The sequence below is a fragment of the Sminthopsis crassicaudata genome, chromosome 5 (genome assembly GCF_048593235.1).
Source record: "Sminthopsis crassicaudata isolate SCR6 chromosome 5, ASM4859323v1, whole genome shotgun sequence".
Lineage (NCBI taxonomy): Eukaryota > Metazoa > Chordata > Mammalia > Dasyuromorphia > Dasyuridae > Sminthopsis > Sminthopsis crassicaudata.
The window spans coordinates 146,394,175-146,412,034 of record NC_133621.1 but is presented as its reverse complement, the minus strand read 5'-3'; the positions used below and the strand labels follow the sequence as shown (position 1 = coordinate 146,412,034).

Sequence of the window (17,860 nt, the reverse complement as noted above, 5' to 3'; positions counted from 1 at the left end):
TCAAATGCTAATATAGCCTTTTCCAAATTGTCTTGTAATTATTTTGCATTTATTCTTTATATGCTTACATATGTTCACGTATGAATACAAAGTCTCTGAGAGCATGGATGTTTTAATACAAAGTCTCTGAGAGCAGAGATGTTTTAATTTCTTATCTTTGTATCCTCAGTACCTAGCCCATAACAGGCATTTAAGGTCATCCTTCTATCTACAATCTCATCTTCCTTCTCATAGCACTGTTTTCATTAACTATAATTTAGTATGGAAACCAAAAAAAAATGTTATTATAGCTAGAGAGGCACAGAGACTTTGAGTCAACAGATGTGAATCTAAGTCCTTTGGTGACCTTAATGACTATGTGACCCTCGACTCAAATTGTCTGTGCCACAGGCTAGTCTCCAAGATAGTTACAAAGAATTACTGATCTGTATCATCAGAGTTTCTACACAAGGTGTTTCTTAATTAAATTACAAGTGGAGATCCCTGTAAATACCACATAAAGACCAGCCTCTCAAAGAAAGAGATCATTATTTTGGTTTATGGGTCCCTCAAAATCAACTAACCTCTATAACTCAAGCTGGACAAATTTGTAAATTTACAAAATGGTTTCCAGGGGTAGTAGATCACTGATGTTTCCTAGGAAATACAAAAAATATAGGTTGTTTCACAATCCACCAGGAAGATGTTTGATTTCCCTTCAAAGTGATCAAACTTAAGGCAAAAGAGATTCTAAAAAGTTCTAAAAAATGAAGATATTTCTGAATTTTAAAAAAAAATGTTTAACATAAACCATTGCCAAATGAGGTTAATTTCTGCAAGTTGTTGCAAAAATGTAACATTGCACTTGCTTTTAAATTGTAAAGTTACCCTAAAATTCAATGGGAGGAATTATCATTTTATAATATCCTTTCTAAAATAAAATGAAACCAAAGCATTAAGGTTTTTCTCTTGAAAATTGAGGCTAAGAGCTAAGGGCATGCCTCAACCTCATGACATGTTCCCTTTCTCCTGGGTAAATGTGAGTTCCACTAAGGAACTTATCTTCTCCATCAATTATTAAAACTTCTTTCTGTGCTCTCCTAACTCTATTTCATATTTACCATTCCTGGTGTCTATTGTGTTTCTTCGTTTTGCCTGTAACCTGTTGTCCTAAGTGAACCTACCTTTTGAAAAGAAAAAAAGGCAAAGAGAAGATTTCTCCAATACCCATATTTTAAAAGCAATAGCAAAGAATTAAAACATTTAATTGGCAACACTGGAACTTTTCTAAACAAGAAAGTTGGCTTCTTTTTTTTTTCCCAAAGGGGGCCGAATTCAAGAATAGTTAAGATCTCTTTGCCTCAGAATTTTGGCAAACAAATAAGTTATGTTTTTCCCATTTCCAAAATGATCTATTTGCAATGAATGGAACTTTTTTAGGGGATGTCTCCCTTTTTGTTTCTAGGAATCCCTTGAGAAGTAATTTTGGACAAGATGGTGGGGATTAAGTGCTTTTTGCTTTGCCTCAATATGATTTTATACTTTTTTGTCCTCAGATGGAATGTTTTATTCATCGCCATCATACAGAATTGAATACGTTTGAACACCAAGCTAATAGGTTTCTCAACATGTTAGAGCTTTTCAAATATCTTTCAAAATATTTGTAGAAATTAATCCTTTTGCCAGAGTTTGTTTGGAGGACTGTCAAAATATTCAAGAGGCTGCTAAAATGAATGGTGCTATTTCCTAGTTTTTGTTTTTTTTTTTCTCAAAAGTTACATGATCTCATCTTCTCTCTCAAATCATCACCCAAGGCAATTTTCATTTGTTTATGCCTCAAGAGTGGACAAAAGTTAACAAAAAAGTGATATTTTCTTTTCTAAAATGACTAGTTCTACTTTCTCTCTGGTTGGTATAAAAAAAATACATGAAAACAAAATAGATCATAAATTTAAGTAAATTCAATTTCCCTATTAAAACAATTGTATTTGCTAATTCCAATCAAGAAAAATTTGCCCAAGTAATAAAATTATTTTTCTAGTAATCTAGAATTTAAATTTATATGCATGCTTGACATTTATAGTCATTATTTTAATAAGTATTTTATATTATCAGCTTCTTTTTCAGGACTCACACACCTAGAGGAATTAGATTTATCAAACAATAATCTACAAAATTTTGACTATGGAGTATTAGAAGATCTCTATTTTTTAAAAATCTTATGGCTTAAAGAAAATCCTTGGAGATGTGACTATAATATCCATTACCTTTACTACTGGTTAAAACATCATTATAATGTTCATTATAATGGACTAGAGTGCAGAACGCCTGAAGAATACAAAGGCTGGCTTGTTGGAAAATATGTTCGAAGTTACTATGAAGAATGCCCAAAGGACAAACTGCCATCATATCCAGATCCAACTGATGAGGACACAGAAGATGATACATGGGAAAAAATACACCGAGACCACATGGCAAAGAAACAAAGTGTCAGGATTACCATAGTAGGTTAATTTAGAAAGAATCCCCTTATAAGTAGGTTAGGTTTGATATCTGTTTAAGAAAAATCTTGTTTACATTTTGGTTAACTGTGTTACCTGCCTTTGAAGGAATATCCAACAACAGGGTTTCTTTAATTATTATTTTAGTTGTGAACTAAAGGAACAATCTCATGCTGGCTGTTCTACATATACATTGGCTGAGCAATGATTGCTGGCAGGCATTCATTCTACAATGATAAATTGCATGAGATTGGGTTCCATATGATGGCATTAACAATTACTTAATGATCTATATAACTTTTTTACTGTTTAAAAAAAATTGGTTCATTCTTGCCATGCATTTTGAGAACAATGTGTAAATACATAGAAAAAAAAAATAAAGTGGAACATATAAATATATCTATCCATAGAGAAATGGCGCTTTTTTTTTTGGGGGGGGGGCATAGCACACTATAAGTTGAATAAATTTCAATTCTTATATGTATTCACTCTTGGAAGAATCCATGGTAAATTAAGAATTTTGTTTTGACAAAAACATAAGATTAAAAACTAAAAAATCAATTCAAACACAATGAGAGAAAAGTATCTGAGAATAATATTTATGTATATTGCTTGCAGTAGCAAGCAATATATGCTTGAGTGCTTTCTTTTAAGCTTGGAATTTACCCCTAAGTTCCCACAGAAGTTATTCTTTGAAACAGTAGACTTTCTAAAGTAAAATGAGAGCAGAAAGTAAAAGTATTCTCCTTTGAAATCCAAGGCAAAGAGACTTCCACAAGTGCCCATATTTCAAAAGTTAGCAAATTAAAGCACTTGGACATAAATTTTAGTAAAGTCGACTAAATTCTAAATAAAAAAAGATAATTTTTTCAAAGATGCCATAATTCATGCATTGTTAAGATCTCTTTGACTCAATGTTGAAGAGAATCATGTGATGGTGGATTCTAGGTGAAAGGTATTTCTAGAAATTCAAGCAGGAATATTGGTTATGGAAAGATTAACTTTTTTGAATCAACTTATTTCAACTATCATATGTCAAGCCTTACTGTGCACAAGGTATGTGTATGTGCTGAAAATACAAAGATGAAAAATCACAATCCTGATCTCAAGGAGCTTAAACAGTTCCTAGTAAGAATAAGACAGTTACCCAAAAAAGAATGTGATAAGGATAAAGAAAATATCATGTTTAAAAGGGAACAATGTGAAATAAAACTGAAAAGGGTATTTTGTAGATAGATTGAGGAAGATCAGGTTAAAGAGTGTCTAGTCTGTCTTTTAGGAAATAAGGAGCCACTAAAAGTGTCTTTTCCCTCTGTTCTGATGAGCTCTTGTTTTATATTCCAGCCTGTCAGTCTCAATCACACTACATCTCCTGTCTCTCTTGCCTCAGACTGTTGGCTTGAGAACCCATCTCTGACTGGTTCCACATTTGCCAAGTCTGCTTCATTCTAGATCCCGACATTTGCATTTTTTGCCTCTAACCTCCTGATTTCTCTCTCAAGCTGTCCTGTGTTTGACCTCACTGCTAAATTCCTATAGAGTAATCTGTATTGGCTGCCAGTTGTTTCTTAACATCCACATACTCTTTAGTCTCTGGGTTTCCATCCCCAAATCCCTCCTGAAACCACTTTTCTCAGGTCATCATTAATCCCATCATTACCAAATCTAGGAATTTATTTACAATTCTATCTTTGACTTTTCTGCAACATTGGACATTTTATCACCCTTTTCCTCTTGATGCTCTTCTTTCTTGAATTCCACAACACTGTTTTCTTACTTGTCTGACTGCTACTTACCAGTCTTCAAGTTTATCTTCTTTCTATTCCTCAACCCCTGAGAATCTCCCAGCACTTTGTCCTTAAGCTATGTTCTCTTCCTTCAATACTCTTTCTCATGGCAGGCTTCTATCCCAGTGATTTCGATTACAGTTTCTATATAGTTAAATCAGAGATCTTTATTTTGACTACCCACTTGTCCCTTGAGCTCTAATATTTATACTTAGTTGCTTGTTAGCTGTTTGTACCCTGAAGTCTTTGCCAAATTTTTCCAAAATTTGAACTCTTTTCTGACACCATTGTTCTCCCTGCTCAGGCTCGTATCTCAATCATTCTTTACTCTTTCTTCTCCACTTCATCTAACTTGTTGGCAAGTCCAGCCACATCTAATTCCAGAACACTTCTTGCATCTCTTTTCATTTTTCCACTCCTACTACTACCATCCAAATTGAGGCCATCAGCATGGGATCATAGGTCTTGAACTGTCAGAGACCCAAGAAATTATCTTGTTCAATCCTTTCATTTATTGAATATAGGAAGAATAACTTGCCCCAACATATAAGGTAATAATGACAGAACAAGGATTTTCAGACTCCAAATTCATAATTTATTCTGCTGTTCCAAACTATTATATTACCTCACAGGATGGAATATAAAACAAGAGCTCATCAGAAAGGAGGGAAATGAAAAGAACTTTACAATCCTAACTGCCCTGAGCCTGGCTCATTGACAATTCATCCCTACATGCCCCCACTGTCTATTTATCCCCTCAGTGTTCTGACATGATTTGAAGAGTACCAGTAAAAGCAGCTTCAATATTTCTACAGATCTTGTGAATGTGAGAACTGCCTCCAAAAAAAAGCAGATTTCAACCCCCTTGACACCTCACATTTCCCACCTAAAACTCAAACTTCTTTATCTGCTACAACACAGTATTACTCTAGCTATCCAAACTCAATTCATACAACTCTATCCTATACAATGCCTTTTGGTCAAATGCGACCACTCTCTATTCTCTGAATCTACATTAAACTCATCCTACATTGTTTTTTTCCTCAGGTTACTCACTAAGCTCTTCTTCCACTTTTTGCCTTCTAAGTTTCTCTCTCTTCTAATTAATTTCTTAATTAATTGAATTTTGAAAGAATAAATATTAAATCTATTAACACTTGGAAGGGCTGGGAGTTGTTTTTTGTGTTTTTTTTTTTTTTTGTTGTTGTTGTTTTAATTTTTAACACAACTTTTTCTTCTTCATTTCACTGGGGATTCTTGAATCCAAAGAGTAGGAAAATAACAAGAAATTCTGATCCTTGAAGCCAAGAGCATAGCCCTGTGGTTATTGACTCAAGACATACTATTTAATACAAACCCCTTAGGTTTAAATGTTTCACAGAACATGTTGCCTGAGGCAGTACAGTTTCTCCACACCTCTGAAGGAGAAGGCAGGCTCACAAAAGGAAGTAGGATGATAGTGAGACTTTAAAGGGGGAGTGGAAAAGCCATGCTAGGTGACATGGGGCCTATAGGGAACTATTTAATTCAGAGGACTGCTGTGGGAAAGAACCATACTCCACCATGTCAGCAACCTGGGACAAAGCTTTGGTTAATCACTGGTAGTTACAGCATTAGTTTTCAGACAAATCAATCCCTTAAGCTGATTCTCCCAAATCAGAGAACTAATCTTTGGAATTAGATTTTTAATTACTTTTTAATTATACTTCCACTCAAACCAAAGAAAAATAAAAGAAATACAAATCTGTATAATGTAGACATACATTTGTATATATAAACTTGTAAATCGCCACAAAAACATAAAACTCATGGGATAACTTCCAAAATGTTTTTTAAAATTCTTCACAATGATGAGCAAAGAATTTAGAATCAATTCTTCTGACTCTTAATGCTAAACTGATCATTAGCCAATATCTCATTGCATGGTGAAAAATACATACAAAATAAATTAAGCAATACCTGAATCAGCATAGACCAAATGTCAAAAACAACTGTGTAAATTTCAGCAAGGCAATTTCTGGGACTTGAATGATGTTTTCATTCTCACAAGTCAAATGAAGCTAATTCCAGAAAAGGTTTACACACTGCAAATCCTTGGAACTCAAAGATAAGCAAAGTTAATAGTAATAAGATGTTATTAATGTGTTTTAAATAAGAAGTAGATATCCTGGGTTGCCAAGTAGAAGACCAAATGGAGTTTCTAAAATTTACTTATTACAATGTTTCTCCTTATCAAAAAGAAACTTTGAAGGAGGGACACTGAACAATAAGTGAATGTTTAACAGAAGGAATTTTAAAAACCATACATTGATTAGATTTCTACATAGAATTATGGCTATGTAGGAGTAGGATATGGACAAGAATCTCAAAATGAGAAAGCGCAGGTGGATTGTGATTTGTACTGTTAGAGAAAATAATCACATATGTAAGTTAACCAAACCATTGAAAATGGAAATATAAATATATAATGTTTTTCAGCAGAATATGAATTCCCAATCAGATTTCTATAAATCGGCATTATAATAGCAAAATAAAAATACAAATTGTGCAAATAATTTACTAGGTAGAGAAATACTGCAAACAGTTGAGCTGTATTTTATGCCTCCAATATGTTAATTTTATGCTGACATAACAATATAAGGAACACATTTCCTGGGATGTTAACATACTTTTTCATGTATACAGTGTATACTTTTTTGTCAACATAATTTATGACCTCTCTCCAGTCACACACAAAGAATTAAAAATATTTTATTTGAAGCTAATTATTTTTGACATTGTTGCAGATGTTAGGAATACAAACACAATTGGTGCAGCCAAACAACCCAAAAGATCAGCCAATATTTTATCTGTAATATAGCAATCAGATAACAAAATCCTTGCTAGAAATTTGTGAAATACAGGATCTATCAATTAATGAGGTCAGATATTAGCTTAACTGAATAGAAAGAAGTTGGGCAAGACTCAAAATAACACAAAATGCTAGAGCTGAAAGAAAGCTTAGAGATCATCTAATGTGGGGATGCTAAACCTTTTTTGGGGGTGGATCATGGACCTCTTTGACAATTAGATGAGTCTATGGATCTCTTCTCAAAATTATATTTTCAAATAATTTAAGGAAATCCTTTACTTCATTTATAATTTGGTGAAAATAAAAAAGAATAAAATAAAATGAAAAAGGAAATAAATTAAAAATTAAAGTCTCCATAACTTATCCTTAACCCATCTTTCAAGGTTTATGTCCTAAAAATCCCTTATAAAATTAAAGGATTGAAAACTAGAAGAAATTGGTGATAATTTGGTTTAAGACCTTCATCTTTTAGACAAAGAAACTAACCTATGTAGAAAGAATAAGAGACTTGTCCATTGTACCATGAATTGTGGTCAAACCATTCACTACACCTTGAACATACTCTCTGTTCTCTCACCTCTATGATTGTGCTCATTCTGCTCCCTCCCATTAAAATGCTCCATAAAGCTTTCCCTTTAGCTCAAGTAATTTCTCCCTTCTCTGAACTCAAGTAGCACTTTATAACTCTATAATTTCCACATTATGGCTCTATTACAGTTATTTGTTTATATTTAATATTCTCTACTAGACTTTAAATTCTTTTAAGGCAAGGACCATGTCTATTCGTTTGCATATTTTTATAGATCAATAACCATGTTATACTTTTGCAAATAAGTTAAAGTACTAATAAATTTATTACTTGATAAATAGGTTATTAATTTAAGCTAATTTATTACTATGTGCCAGAAACAGTGCTAAACTCTGGGGATATTAAAAAAAAAAAAAAAAAAAAAAAAAAAAAAGGTGTAAGGGCCCTTTAAATGGACAGGCACAGCGCAACAGGAAATTTGAGTGGCCCAGAAGTAATCTCTGTGGATATAGGACTGCCCTGTGGGTGGGATCCTGGCCATATTAAGATAGCTTCGTAATGGGTGACGGCTCTCTTGCTGGTTGGCTGTGTATGTGACCTCACAGGCCCTTTATAAGCCCACTGCAGACAGCAGTCGCTCTCTTTAACCTGGCTCCCTAATCTGGGGTAGCCAAGCCAAGCTGATGGATAGCCGAGAGAGGTAAGGAGTTTGGGTCTTCAGAACAGATGTTCACTAGGGAGCTGACAAGTCAGGGCATTATGTGAGTAGGTATAATAAAGGCTTTTAAGATTACACATGGCTGTTCTTGAGCGCACTACCAGTTATTAAACTATAGATTCAAGAGATGGTGGCCAGAGACCTTTGAAGGCTCAGAGGAGGCGAGCCAGGTACAGTTGACAATGCAAAGGTCAGTGGTCAAAGGTACTCTGGTGGGTCTAGGAAAAACTAGTAATTGTAACTGCCAGGAGGGCATGTTACAAAAAGGCTTTAAGGAGCTCACATTCTCAAGGAAAAGATGATATGCCAATAATTTATGGATATGTGAAAATGGAAGATAATCTCTGAGAAAAGGCATTGGGAGGAGGAAAGAGGAGGAACTAGGGAAGAAACAATGGGAGGAACCTTCTGCAAAGAAGAAATGTCTTAAAAAAAGCTAGGAAAGTCGGGAGACAAAAGTTAGTAAGGAGAGCATTCCATTCCCACTGGGAGAGAGCATATCTTATATAAGGAACAGCCAGAAACTACTGTCACTGGATAACAAAATGAATCAAGGAGAATAAGCATAAGAAAAATGGAAAGGTAGAAAAGGGGCCAGACTGAGAAGAGGTTCAAGTGCCAAAAGAGGACTTTTATTAGAATCCAGAAGTAATAGGGAGTCATTGATGATTACTGAGTAGTGGAATGACAAAGTTAGGCCTGTGCTTTAGAAAAATCCTTTTGGCAGCTAATGGAGCATGATATAGAATAGGGAGAGACTTGAAACAAGAAAAGTATTCCAAAAAGGGCCTGTACCATGGCTGTGTGCAAGGAGAAAAGTGGACATGAAAGAGTTTGAAATAAAGATTAGAGAAGAAATAGGAAAAGAAGTCTTAAACCAAGGGGAGGAGGGAGGAAGGGAATGGAGAAGGAAGTGTGGAAGGAGAGAGAGAAGAACATTTGGCAAAGCTTTTGTGGGAAGTGAGAAAAGGAATCAATTAGGGATTGCTGTGCAGTAAGGGCCTCTTTAAACTTGGGTAAAGGGAATTAAGTAACAGTCTATTTTAATTACTTGAAAACATGTCATAGTCAATCAATCAATTAATCAAATTACTCCTTTGCTGTTGTGTGATTTCTACGCCTTAGCCACTTTTCCCTGCCCTTTGTATGTATTTGAAGACTGTGTCACTGATTTTTGAACAGATATTTTTAATCAACTTTCTCACTGTACCATCTTAATAAATATCCTAACAGTTACTTAAGGCTTACTGACTAATGATTCCCAGATGAATTAGCCAGCTATAAAGTCAAAAAGGAGAAGGAATGGGAAGCTAGAGCAAAGATAATGACCTGGGAAAGTACTGAGGAGTGGAGGAATTATGGTTCTCAGCGAGGATGAAAAATAGATTTAGGAGGAATAAGACATAGGCAAGACAAATTATAGTTAAGTTATATTGGTACTAGTTTCTAATTTCTGATTAGAAAAATTAGCTTCTAATTGAGAAAATAGAAAATAAGTAGGTAATGGTAAAATCTAATATGTGACTCTCCCAATGGCAAATGAGATAATTTTTAGAAAGTAGTTAGCACAATGGGTAGCACACAGTTGGCACTATAAAAATTCTATTTTTTTTCTTCTCTCCTCCCTTCTTATGGGGCTGTAGTGTAGTCACAGAGTAAATCATATGAAATGACAAAATAGAGAAAGGAAGGAAGGAAGCCAAATACTGTTATCAAACTGTGCATACCCTTTGACCCAGCAGCGCTACTACTGGAATTATATCCCAAAGAAATACTAAAGAGCGGAAAGAGACATATATGTGCCAAAATGTTTGTGGCAGCTCTTTTTGTTGTAGCTAGAAACTGGAAGATGAATGGATGTCCATCAGTTGGAGAATGGTTGGGTAAATTGTGGTATATGAAAGTTATGGAATATTATTGCTCAGTAAGAAATGACCAGCAGGAGGAATACAGAGAGGGTTGGAGAGACTTAAATCAACTGATGCTGAGTGAAATGAGCAGAACCAGAAGATCACTGTATACTTCAACAACGATACTGTATGAGGATGTATTCTGATGGAAGTGGAAATCTTCAACATAAAGAAGATCCAACTCACTTCCAGTTGATCAATGATGGACAGAGGTAGATACACCCAGAGAAGAAACACTGGGAGGGGAATGTAAATTGTTAGCACTAATATCTGTCTGCCCAGGTTGCATGTACCTTCGGATTCTAATGTTTATTGTGCAACAAGAAAATGATATTCACACACATGTATTGTACTTAGACTATATTGTAACACATGTAAAATGTATGGTATTGCCTGTCGTCGGGGGGAGGGAATAAGGGAGGGGGGGTAATTTGGAAAAATGAATACAAGGGATAATATTATAAAATATATATATATATATAATAAAAAAAATTAAAAAAAAAAAAAAAAAAAGCCAGCTCTCAATTCACACTTCTCATTAATCAAAAAAGCTCCCATGTAGAAAGAGATTCATAGAAATGCTCTTTGATTTCATACTAATATCTTCAGTGTCTCTTTTTCCTTTCCTAATTCTTCATATTCACAATTGGCTATTAGATTGGGTTACATATTGAGAAATGCTTTGTACATTATGGGCAATTAATAAATGTTTATTAAGAAATTTGGGGCAGCTAGGTGGCTTAGTGGACAGAGCACCAGCCCTGAAGTCAGGAGTTCAAATCTGATCTCAGAAAAAAAATCTTAAATTGAACAGAAAAAGCAAAGATCCAATGGCAAACAGAAAAAGCAAAGATCCAATGGCAAACATAATCTAGAAGGAAGATCAGGAAATACATGAAAAACATGAAGGACAATCCAAAGGACTAGCTATCTGGTTCTCTAGAGATGTAACTTCTTGCTCACCAAAGTTAATTGAGAAATGACTATACTAGAAGTAGTAGTACTAGAAGCTAATAAGCAGGAACAAGTATAATTCCCATAGCCCAAGACCAGAAATAACCTTTCTATTTCATTAATATTTTTCTCTATATTGACGAATAAGGAAAAACAGAAACAAATATTTGAAAAAAGAAAAAGGAATATACTTACTGATTAATTTAAAGGAAGGCCACTGAAGGGAAGAACATCCATGGAAATTCAGACGTAACACATTAGGTCGCCATCTTTGTAATATGCATCCTATAAATCTGTCATTGACTATTTGATACACTAAGGAAAAGTTGATCTAAAAATTCAATAAATCCAGAATATTAGCAAAATGTAAGGCTTGTTTCATATGAAAATAACAAATTTAAAAGTAATATGTTTGAGGGGCACTTACAACTACAAGGAGTGCCACAAGTTTTTTCACAGTCTATTGGGTAGGATCTGTGAAATTCAGAAAGCAACTCTAATTTGTAATGAAATCCTAAACTAATGCCCTGTATTGCATTGTCTTGAAACCAAAATACCAAGAAAATTCTATTATACCTATGGAGGACAACAAAAAACCATCAGTACATTCGGTTTCTTTTTTTTTTTTTCTTTCCTCAATAGTATTTTATTTTTCCAAATACATGTAAAGATAGTTTTCAACATTTATTTTTGTGAAATTTTGTATTCCAACTTTTTTCTCCTTTCCTTTCTTATTCCTCCATCCCCAAAACAGCAAGCAATCTGATATAGTTTATATAAGTACATTTAGCTTCAGTAACTACAACAGATATTTAATTTTCTCATATTCTATTTTTTATATACAAAGATGACCCTACTACTAATCCACCATGAGCAGTGTGATAGGCCAGCCACCTTTGATACAACCCTGGTGGAGCAGAGGGAAAGAGGGAGAATTTATTTTAACAACTTATTTTAACTCACAATTTATTTTAACAAAAGGAAGTGCGTTGAGCATTGATGCACTTTGTATCATGTTCTAAGGATCTTTATTGTTCATTGATCATTCAAAGTTCAAAAGTATATACAACAATCTTTTAGGATGAACTTTTATATTAATAAGATAACTACCCTAACTATGGCCCTTTACCAACACCTTTCAATCACAACTCTTCCTAGGATTATACAATCAAAACAATACATAAATGTTGGGGCCCAAATGCTTGAAAATACAAGAGAATATATTATTATTTGCTTACTAAGATTGTGGAGTGCTGCCTGATATATGCAATAATCAATTTCTTTTGGAGACAGAAATAAAATATCATTAGAAATTGGTTATACTTACATCACTCCACAATGATCTCAGATATGTCATGGATCTCCAGGTACTATTGACTTGAGCACAGTTTGCCCAATCGATGACACTTAGAAGGTGGAAAATCTAAGGAACAAGAATATATGAGATTAGAAAATAGAGAATCTTGAAGGTAACCATTTTCTAGTTTTTTTCTTATTATTAACAGGATCATATAACAGTTGACATGATCTTTTCACCCATGAATTCGAGGTACTTTTCAGACATTTCATTCAGAGACTATCTTAATAAAGCAATAAAAGGTGTTGATATTTCCATTTTTATGAAAAGAAACTTTTTATCAAGTTTTTTATTTGTCCAAATACATGTAAAGATAGTTTTCAACCTTCATTTTTGTAAGAATTTGTATTACAAATTTTTCTCCCTCCTTCCCTTAATATCCTCCTCCTCAACTCAACAAACAATATGACATATTAACTATGTACAATCCTTTTAAACATATTTCGATATTTGTCATGTTATATAGGAAAAAAATCAGACCAAAGGGGAAAAAATACAAGAAAGAAAAAATAACAACAAAAAAAGAAAATACTATGCTTTGATTTATATTTAGTCTCCATAGCTCTCTTTTTGAATATTGATGGTATTTTCCATCTTAAGTCTCTTGGAATTGTCTTGAATCACCACATTGCTGAGAAAAGCCAAGTGCATCATAGTTGATCATCACATAATCTTGCTGATACTGTATACAATGTTCTCTCGGTTCTGCTCACTTCACTCATCATCAGTTCATATAAGTAGAAAAAGAATTTCTGCAGAGAAGTTAAGTACAATTATTTGTAGCACTAAATTTTCCTATATGTGCCATAGTTTTATAATTCAAGTTGAGGGGCTTTACCTAATTTGCATTCGATCTCCAAGATTAGTATTTAATGTAGCATAAACTCTTATCCCTGAACAATTGAAATGTTACTGTAGACTAAGGTCACAAAAACCCAAGAGGTAACAATTAGTTGGGGAGGAGATGAAATAAGAAGTGACTATTGAAGAAGTCTCTGATAACCAATGGTTACCATACTGATTCCAATGGTACCAGAAGTAAGATATTACTAGGCAGAATTCTTTTGTTAAATAAGATCACAATGGAGTAATATTCCCTTTAGTCCACAGGTGATAACTTGAAATGGATAAGAAAACCATTCCACCACAGAGGGCAAGATAATTCATTTCACAGGGTGAAATTCTTAGATTATAGCTTAGGATAGAAAGTAAACTGAATCAGGCCTCTTTTGTGAGAGTGATCTTGAGATTTGACTGCTGAACCTGGAGATGATGGGGTTATCACTATTTAGATATTCAGAAGGGAAAACCAATATTCAGAAATGAGATTCCCTGAACACTAACATGGAAGCCCATGTTGTAAATGTCAGAGCCAGGTCGAGTTTGTGTCCTTTTAAAGGCATGTTACATCTCACTTGCTGTTGCCTCTCTGAACATTTCTTCTCGGTTTAAGCAATCTTATTCACTTCTTCCAATTAACCAGCTTCCAAAAAAATAACTGTGCAGACTGCAGACAAAAATTGTTGAGTTAGTATTGATTATGTTTAAGTCTAGCTTCCTAGAATCGTTAAGAGAGAGAGAGAAGCAAAAAGAAAAAAATTCCTTACAAGCAAAACCTCAGAAGAAATATATATATAATATATATGCATATATATTATATATATATATATTTCAAATATTTGAAGAGGAAGTTGAAAGCAAAAAAAAAGGATTAATAATCATAATTCAGTAACAATTACTGAACCCACATAAATGAGAATTGAACTATTTTAACATCTTCCAATAGTTCAGGAACTCAGTTAAAAAATAAATAAAGAAAAAATAAGTGCAAAAACGAGAAACCTTAAAAAAATTTTTAAGACAAAAAAACTGAATAGAATAAATGCAAAAACTTAGTAAAGTAGTAGACAATGAAAAAGAAAATGGCCAAATTGGAATTTTAAAATGAAGAAATGAAAAAACAAATAACAGGGAAAAATAAAAATATAATGAATTTGGAAAATGTGTTAGCTCACTGCTCAAAAAACCAAAGCAAACAGTCTTAAAGATAAAGTTAAAGAAGACAATCTGAAATAATCCCAAAGAGAAGATGAGGGCTTGGGAAAAGAAATATGGTGAAATGAAGAGCTCAAACACTATAATTCATGAAATCATACAAAAAAGTAGCCTAGAAGTAATGGAAACAAGGGACAAAGTACAAATTAAATTTAATAAACACTTGTTGACTAATTAAAATTGGTAAAATTCCAAGATCTGAATTAGGAAGGAACCCCAAATTTAATTTACCCAGAAATACAGTTTATCAAATTCCAGAGTTTCATTGTCAAAGAAAATATCTTATAATTTTTCAAGAAAAGGAAGTTCACTTATACATTACAATAGTAACAGTTTAAATTGTGTAAACCAACTTGTAGATGATTATAAATTAAAGAAATTGAATATTATATACAAAAAAATAAAGGAAACTACCTTCTACCACCAAACAACATCCCATAGAGCTCCTAAACTCCTAACTTCTAAAATATAAAATGGCTCTTCAATATGATCAATGATTTCAAATTACTTCTTTTAAGAATGAAATTCAACAACACTTGTGAAATGCTATAATATATATATTCTAAATATTGCAGTAGGCAGCTAGACGGTATACATGTGTGTGTATCTATGTATCTATGTATATACCCACACACACACATATGAGAAAAAGATATCCATAAATTAAAAGGCAGTGATCTGAATGGGATTGTTTCAAGTAAAACAAGCTGCATGTACCTAAGTAATGACTTTTTAAAATTTAAGACAATATAACTTGATAGAATGTTAATGATCAATTTAAAGGAAGGCCATTAAAGGGAAGAGCATACATGAAGTAACACATTAGGTAACCATCTTTGTAATATACATCCTATAAATCAGTCATTAACTATTGTAGGAAGAAATAGTAAAGATAATCATAATGAGACAACATAAAATTTATAGACTAGAGAAAATGCATGTTTTTACTTAGTGGAAAATTTATGTCACTAAACACATATATTAACAAAATAAACTATATAAATAAAATATATGTCATATATAAATAACAGATAATTAAATTAACCCTAAAAACAACAAATTAAGAATCTTAATACAAGAAAAAAGATGCTTTGAAAATCAAGGGAGAAAAAAAAAGAATATTATTGAACCAATAAAAAGATATTTTTAAAACATACGAAATTAACAATTAGCTAATTTGGTGTGTTTTTGTTTTTGTTTTTATAAAAGAGAAGAAAACTAAATTGCCAAGATGAAGGAGAATTTGCATTAAATAGAGAAGAAATAAACATATGCTGGGGTATGAATATAGCCAATTATATCACAAAAAAGCAATTATGAAATATATGAATATCTAGAAAATATAAATGACCCAAAACAATAAATAAATAGAGCAAATTCCAAATAAACAAACTTATGGAATAATTTAATATCAGAGAATATATAATTTCTATAAGGCATAAACTTTTGAAAAACAGGTGAAACAGAATTTATATTTTTTAAAAAATCTTAATAGTCAAACCAAAAAGAATATTTAGAAAAAAAGAATTAAAGAAAAATTCAAGTAATTATAATTATATAGTATTTTAAAACAAAATTAGTGGACATTAGCATAACTACTCGCACTAATTAAAAACAGAAATCATATGCTATCTATAAAATAAAAATAGGCTTTTCATAAGCCATACTGCTCATTTATGTCTTTTAAAAAACATATTAAAATACCAAGGAATGTAAGGATCTTTTCTTAATATGGTATAAAGAATTTATCTAAAACCAAGTATTAACATTCTTTGTGGAGAAATGCTGGAAGCTTTCTCAAAAGATCAATAGTAAAACAATGTCTGTTATTACTAGATTTGGTATTAGACATACTTGTATTAGAAATTCTAAATAAAAAGACAAGGAAAAATAAAATTAACAGGACCATAAAGAAGCAAAATTACATCTTTTTGTAGACATGATTGTTTACTTAGGAAATCATATTAATTAATCAGCAAATATGTATTAAGCACATTATCTGCAAAGCATTGTACTTAGTGCTTGAGTGGAAATACAATAAATAAAAAAATCTCTACTCATAAGGAAATAAATTGGAGATTCACTCTAACAAGGGAGACAAGAAGAACATATATGAATATAGAGAGAATAAAATTATAAAGTAATTAAATACAAGGTCATTCTCTAGCATTTGAAGATATCAAAATAAGATTTCACATAGAAAGTGGTAATTGAGCCTCATCTTAAAGAGAAAAATTCTATGATGGAGGTGTTCTAAGAGGAGGAAGAAAATTCCACATACTAAAAAGAGCTAGTGAAAAAGAATAGTAACAGGAAATGGAGTACCATGTGCAAAGAACAGAAAGATCAGTCTGGTTATGTCCAAAAAAAAAAAAAAGTATGAAATGTGAGTATGGGAATAAATGGACAATAAGGCTAGACATATAGATTGGAGAAAGATTTAGGAAAGGCTTTAAAAGCTAGAAAGTGAAACCACTAGAGTTAACTAAGTAGGAGAAAGACTGGGTCAGATATGAGAAAAATAACTTTGGAAAAAAGTGTAGAATGGACTGAAGTGGAGAGGGATTGTTGGAAGACATTGGAGGAGCTGTGAATTGGTCCAACTTTTCTGAAAAGCAATTTGTAACTATGGGAGAATTTCTTAAACTATTTGTACCCTTTGACCTGATAATTATCCTTCTGAGCCTACTTCCATATTTTTAATTGCATAAAACACAAAGAGATATTAAGACAAGAACTAGCACTCTTAGGTAGACAGACACACATACACATATAAATATATACATATGTGTGTATCCAGGGATTAGATCTTTTCTTCTTCCTAATTTTTTCCCCTTCTACTCACCTCTAGAAGGGAAAACAGAAAGAAATATCACTCAACAAAAGCTTCCCCAAGCAACCTTGGTGGGAGAAGGGAGCTAGAGTAACTAATAAGTTTAAGTTTTATTCATCAACCCCCATGCACTGGGTCTCCAGGGAGCTCTCTACTTCACTCAGTCATCTGACAAGAGTCTGTTTAGCATTTCAGTTTTGGTCCCAATTACTGTTCCTTTATTCATATTGACAGAAAACAGGTCACCAAATCTTTCTCAGAGGAAAAGTTATATATCTAAGGATGGTCAGATTTCCTCATTTTCTTACTTTTCCTCACTTCTCTACCTACCCTCTTTTAATATGAATTCCCTTCACTGTTTAAAAAAGAGAGAGAGAACTTGGAAT

At 32.8% G+C, this 17,860-nt stretch overlaps 2 protein-coding genes across 3 annotated transcripts in view; one reads left to right on the top strand and one right to left on the bottom strand.

Annotated features, from left to right (window-relative positions):
* The window catches only part of LRRC17 (leucine rich repeat containing 17), a 47,009-nt gene extending 44,130 nt beyond the window's left edge, over positions 1–2,879 (top strand). Inside the window, exon 4 of the mRNA XM_074268455.1 lies at positions 2,095–2,879. Within this exon, the coding sequence (XP_074124556.1) occupies positions 2,095–2,492 (398 nt within the window). The 3' untranslated portion in view covers positions 2,493–2,879. The remainder of the gene's footprint in view (positions 1–2,094) is intronic.
* FBXL13 (F-box and leucine rich repeat protein 13) overlaps positions 1–17,860 on the bottom strand; it is a 245,322-nt gene that overhangs the window by 164,010 nt on the left and 63,452 nt on the right. For both annotated transcript variants that reach the window (XR_012482417.1, XM_074268454.1), the window contains exons 4-5: positions 12,557–12,652; positions 11,425–11,560 (exon numbers count right to left, since the gene is read on the bottom strand). Coding sequence is in view for 1 of the 2 variants with exons in the window: in XM_074268454.1 (XP_074124555.1) it covers positions 11,425–11,560; positions 12,557–12,652 (232 nt within the window). In the remaining variant the exon portion in view is untranslated. The remainder of the gene's footprint in view (positions 1–11,424; positions 11,561–12,556; positions 12,653–17,860) is intronic.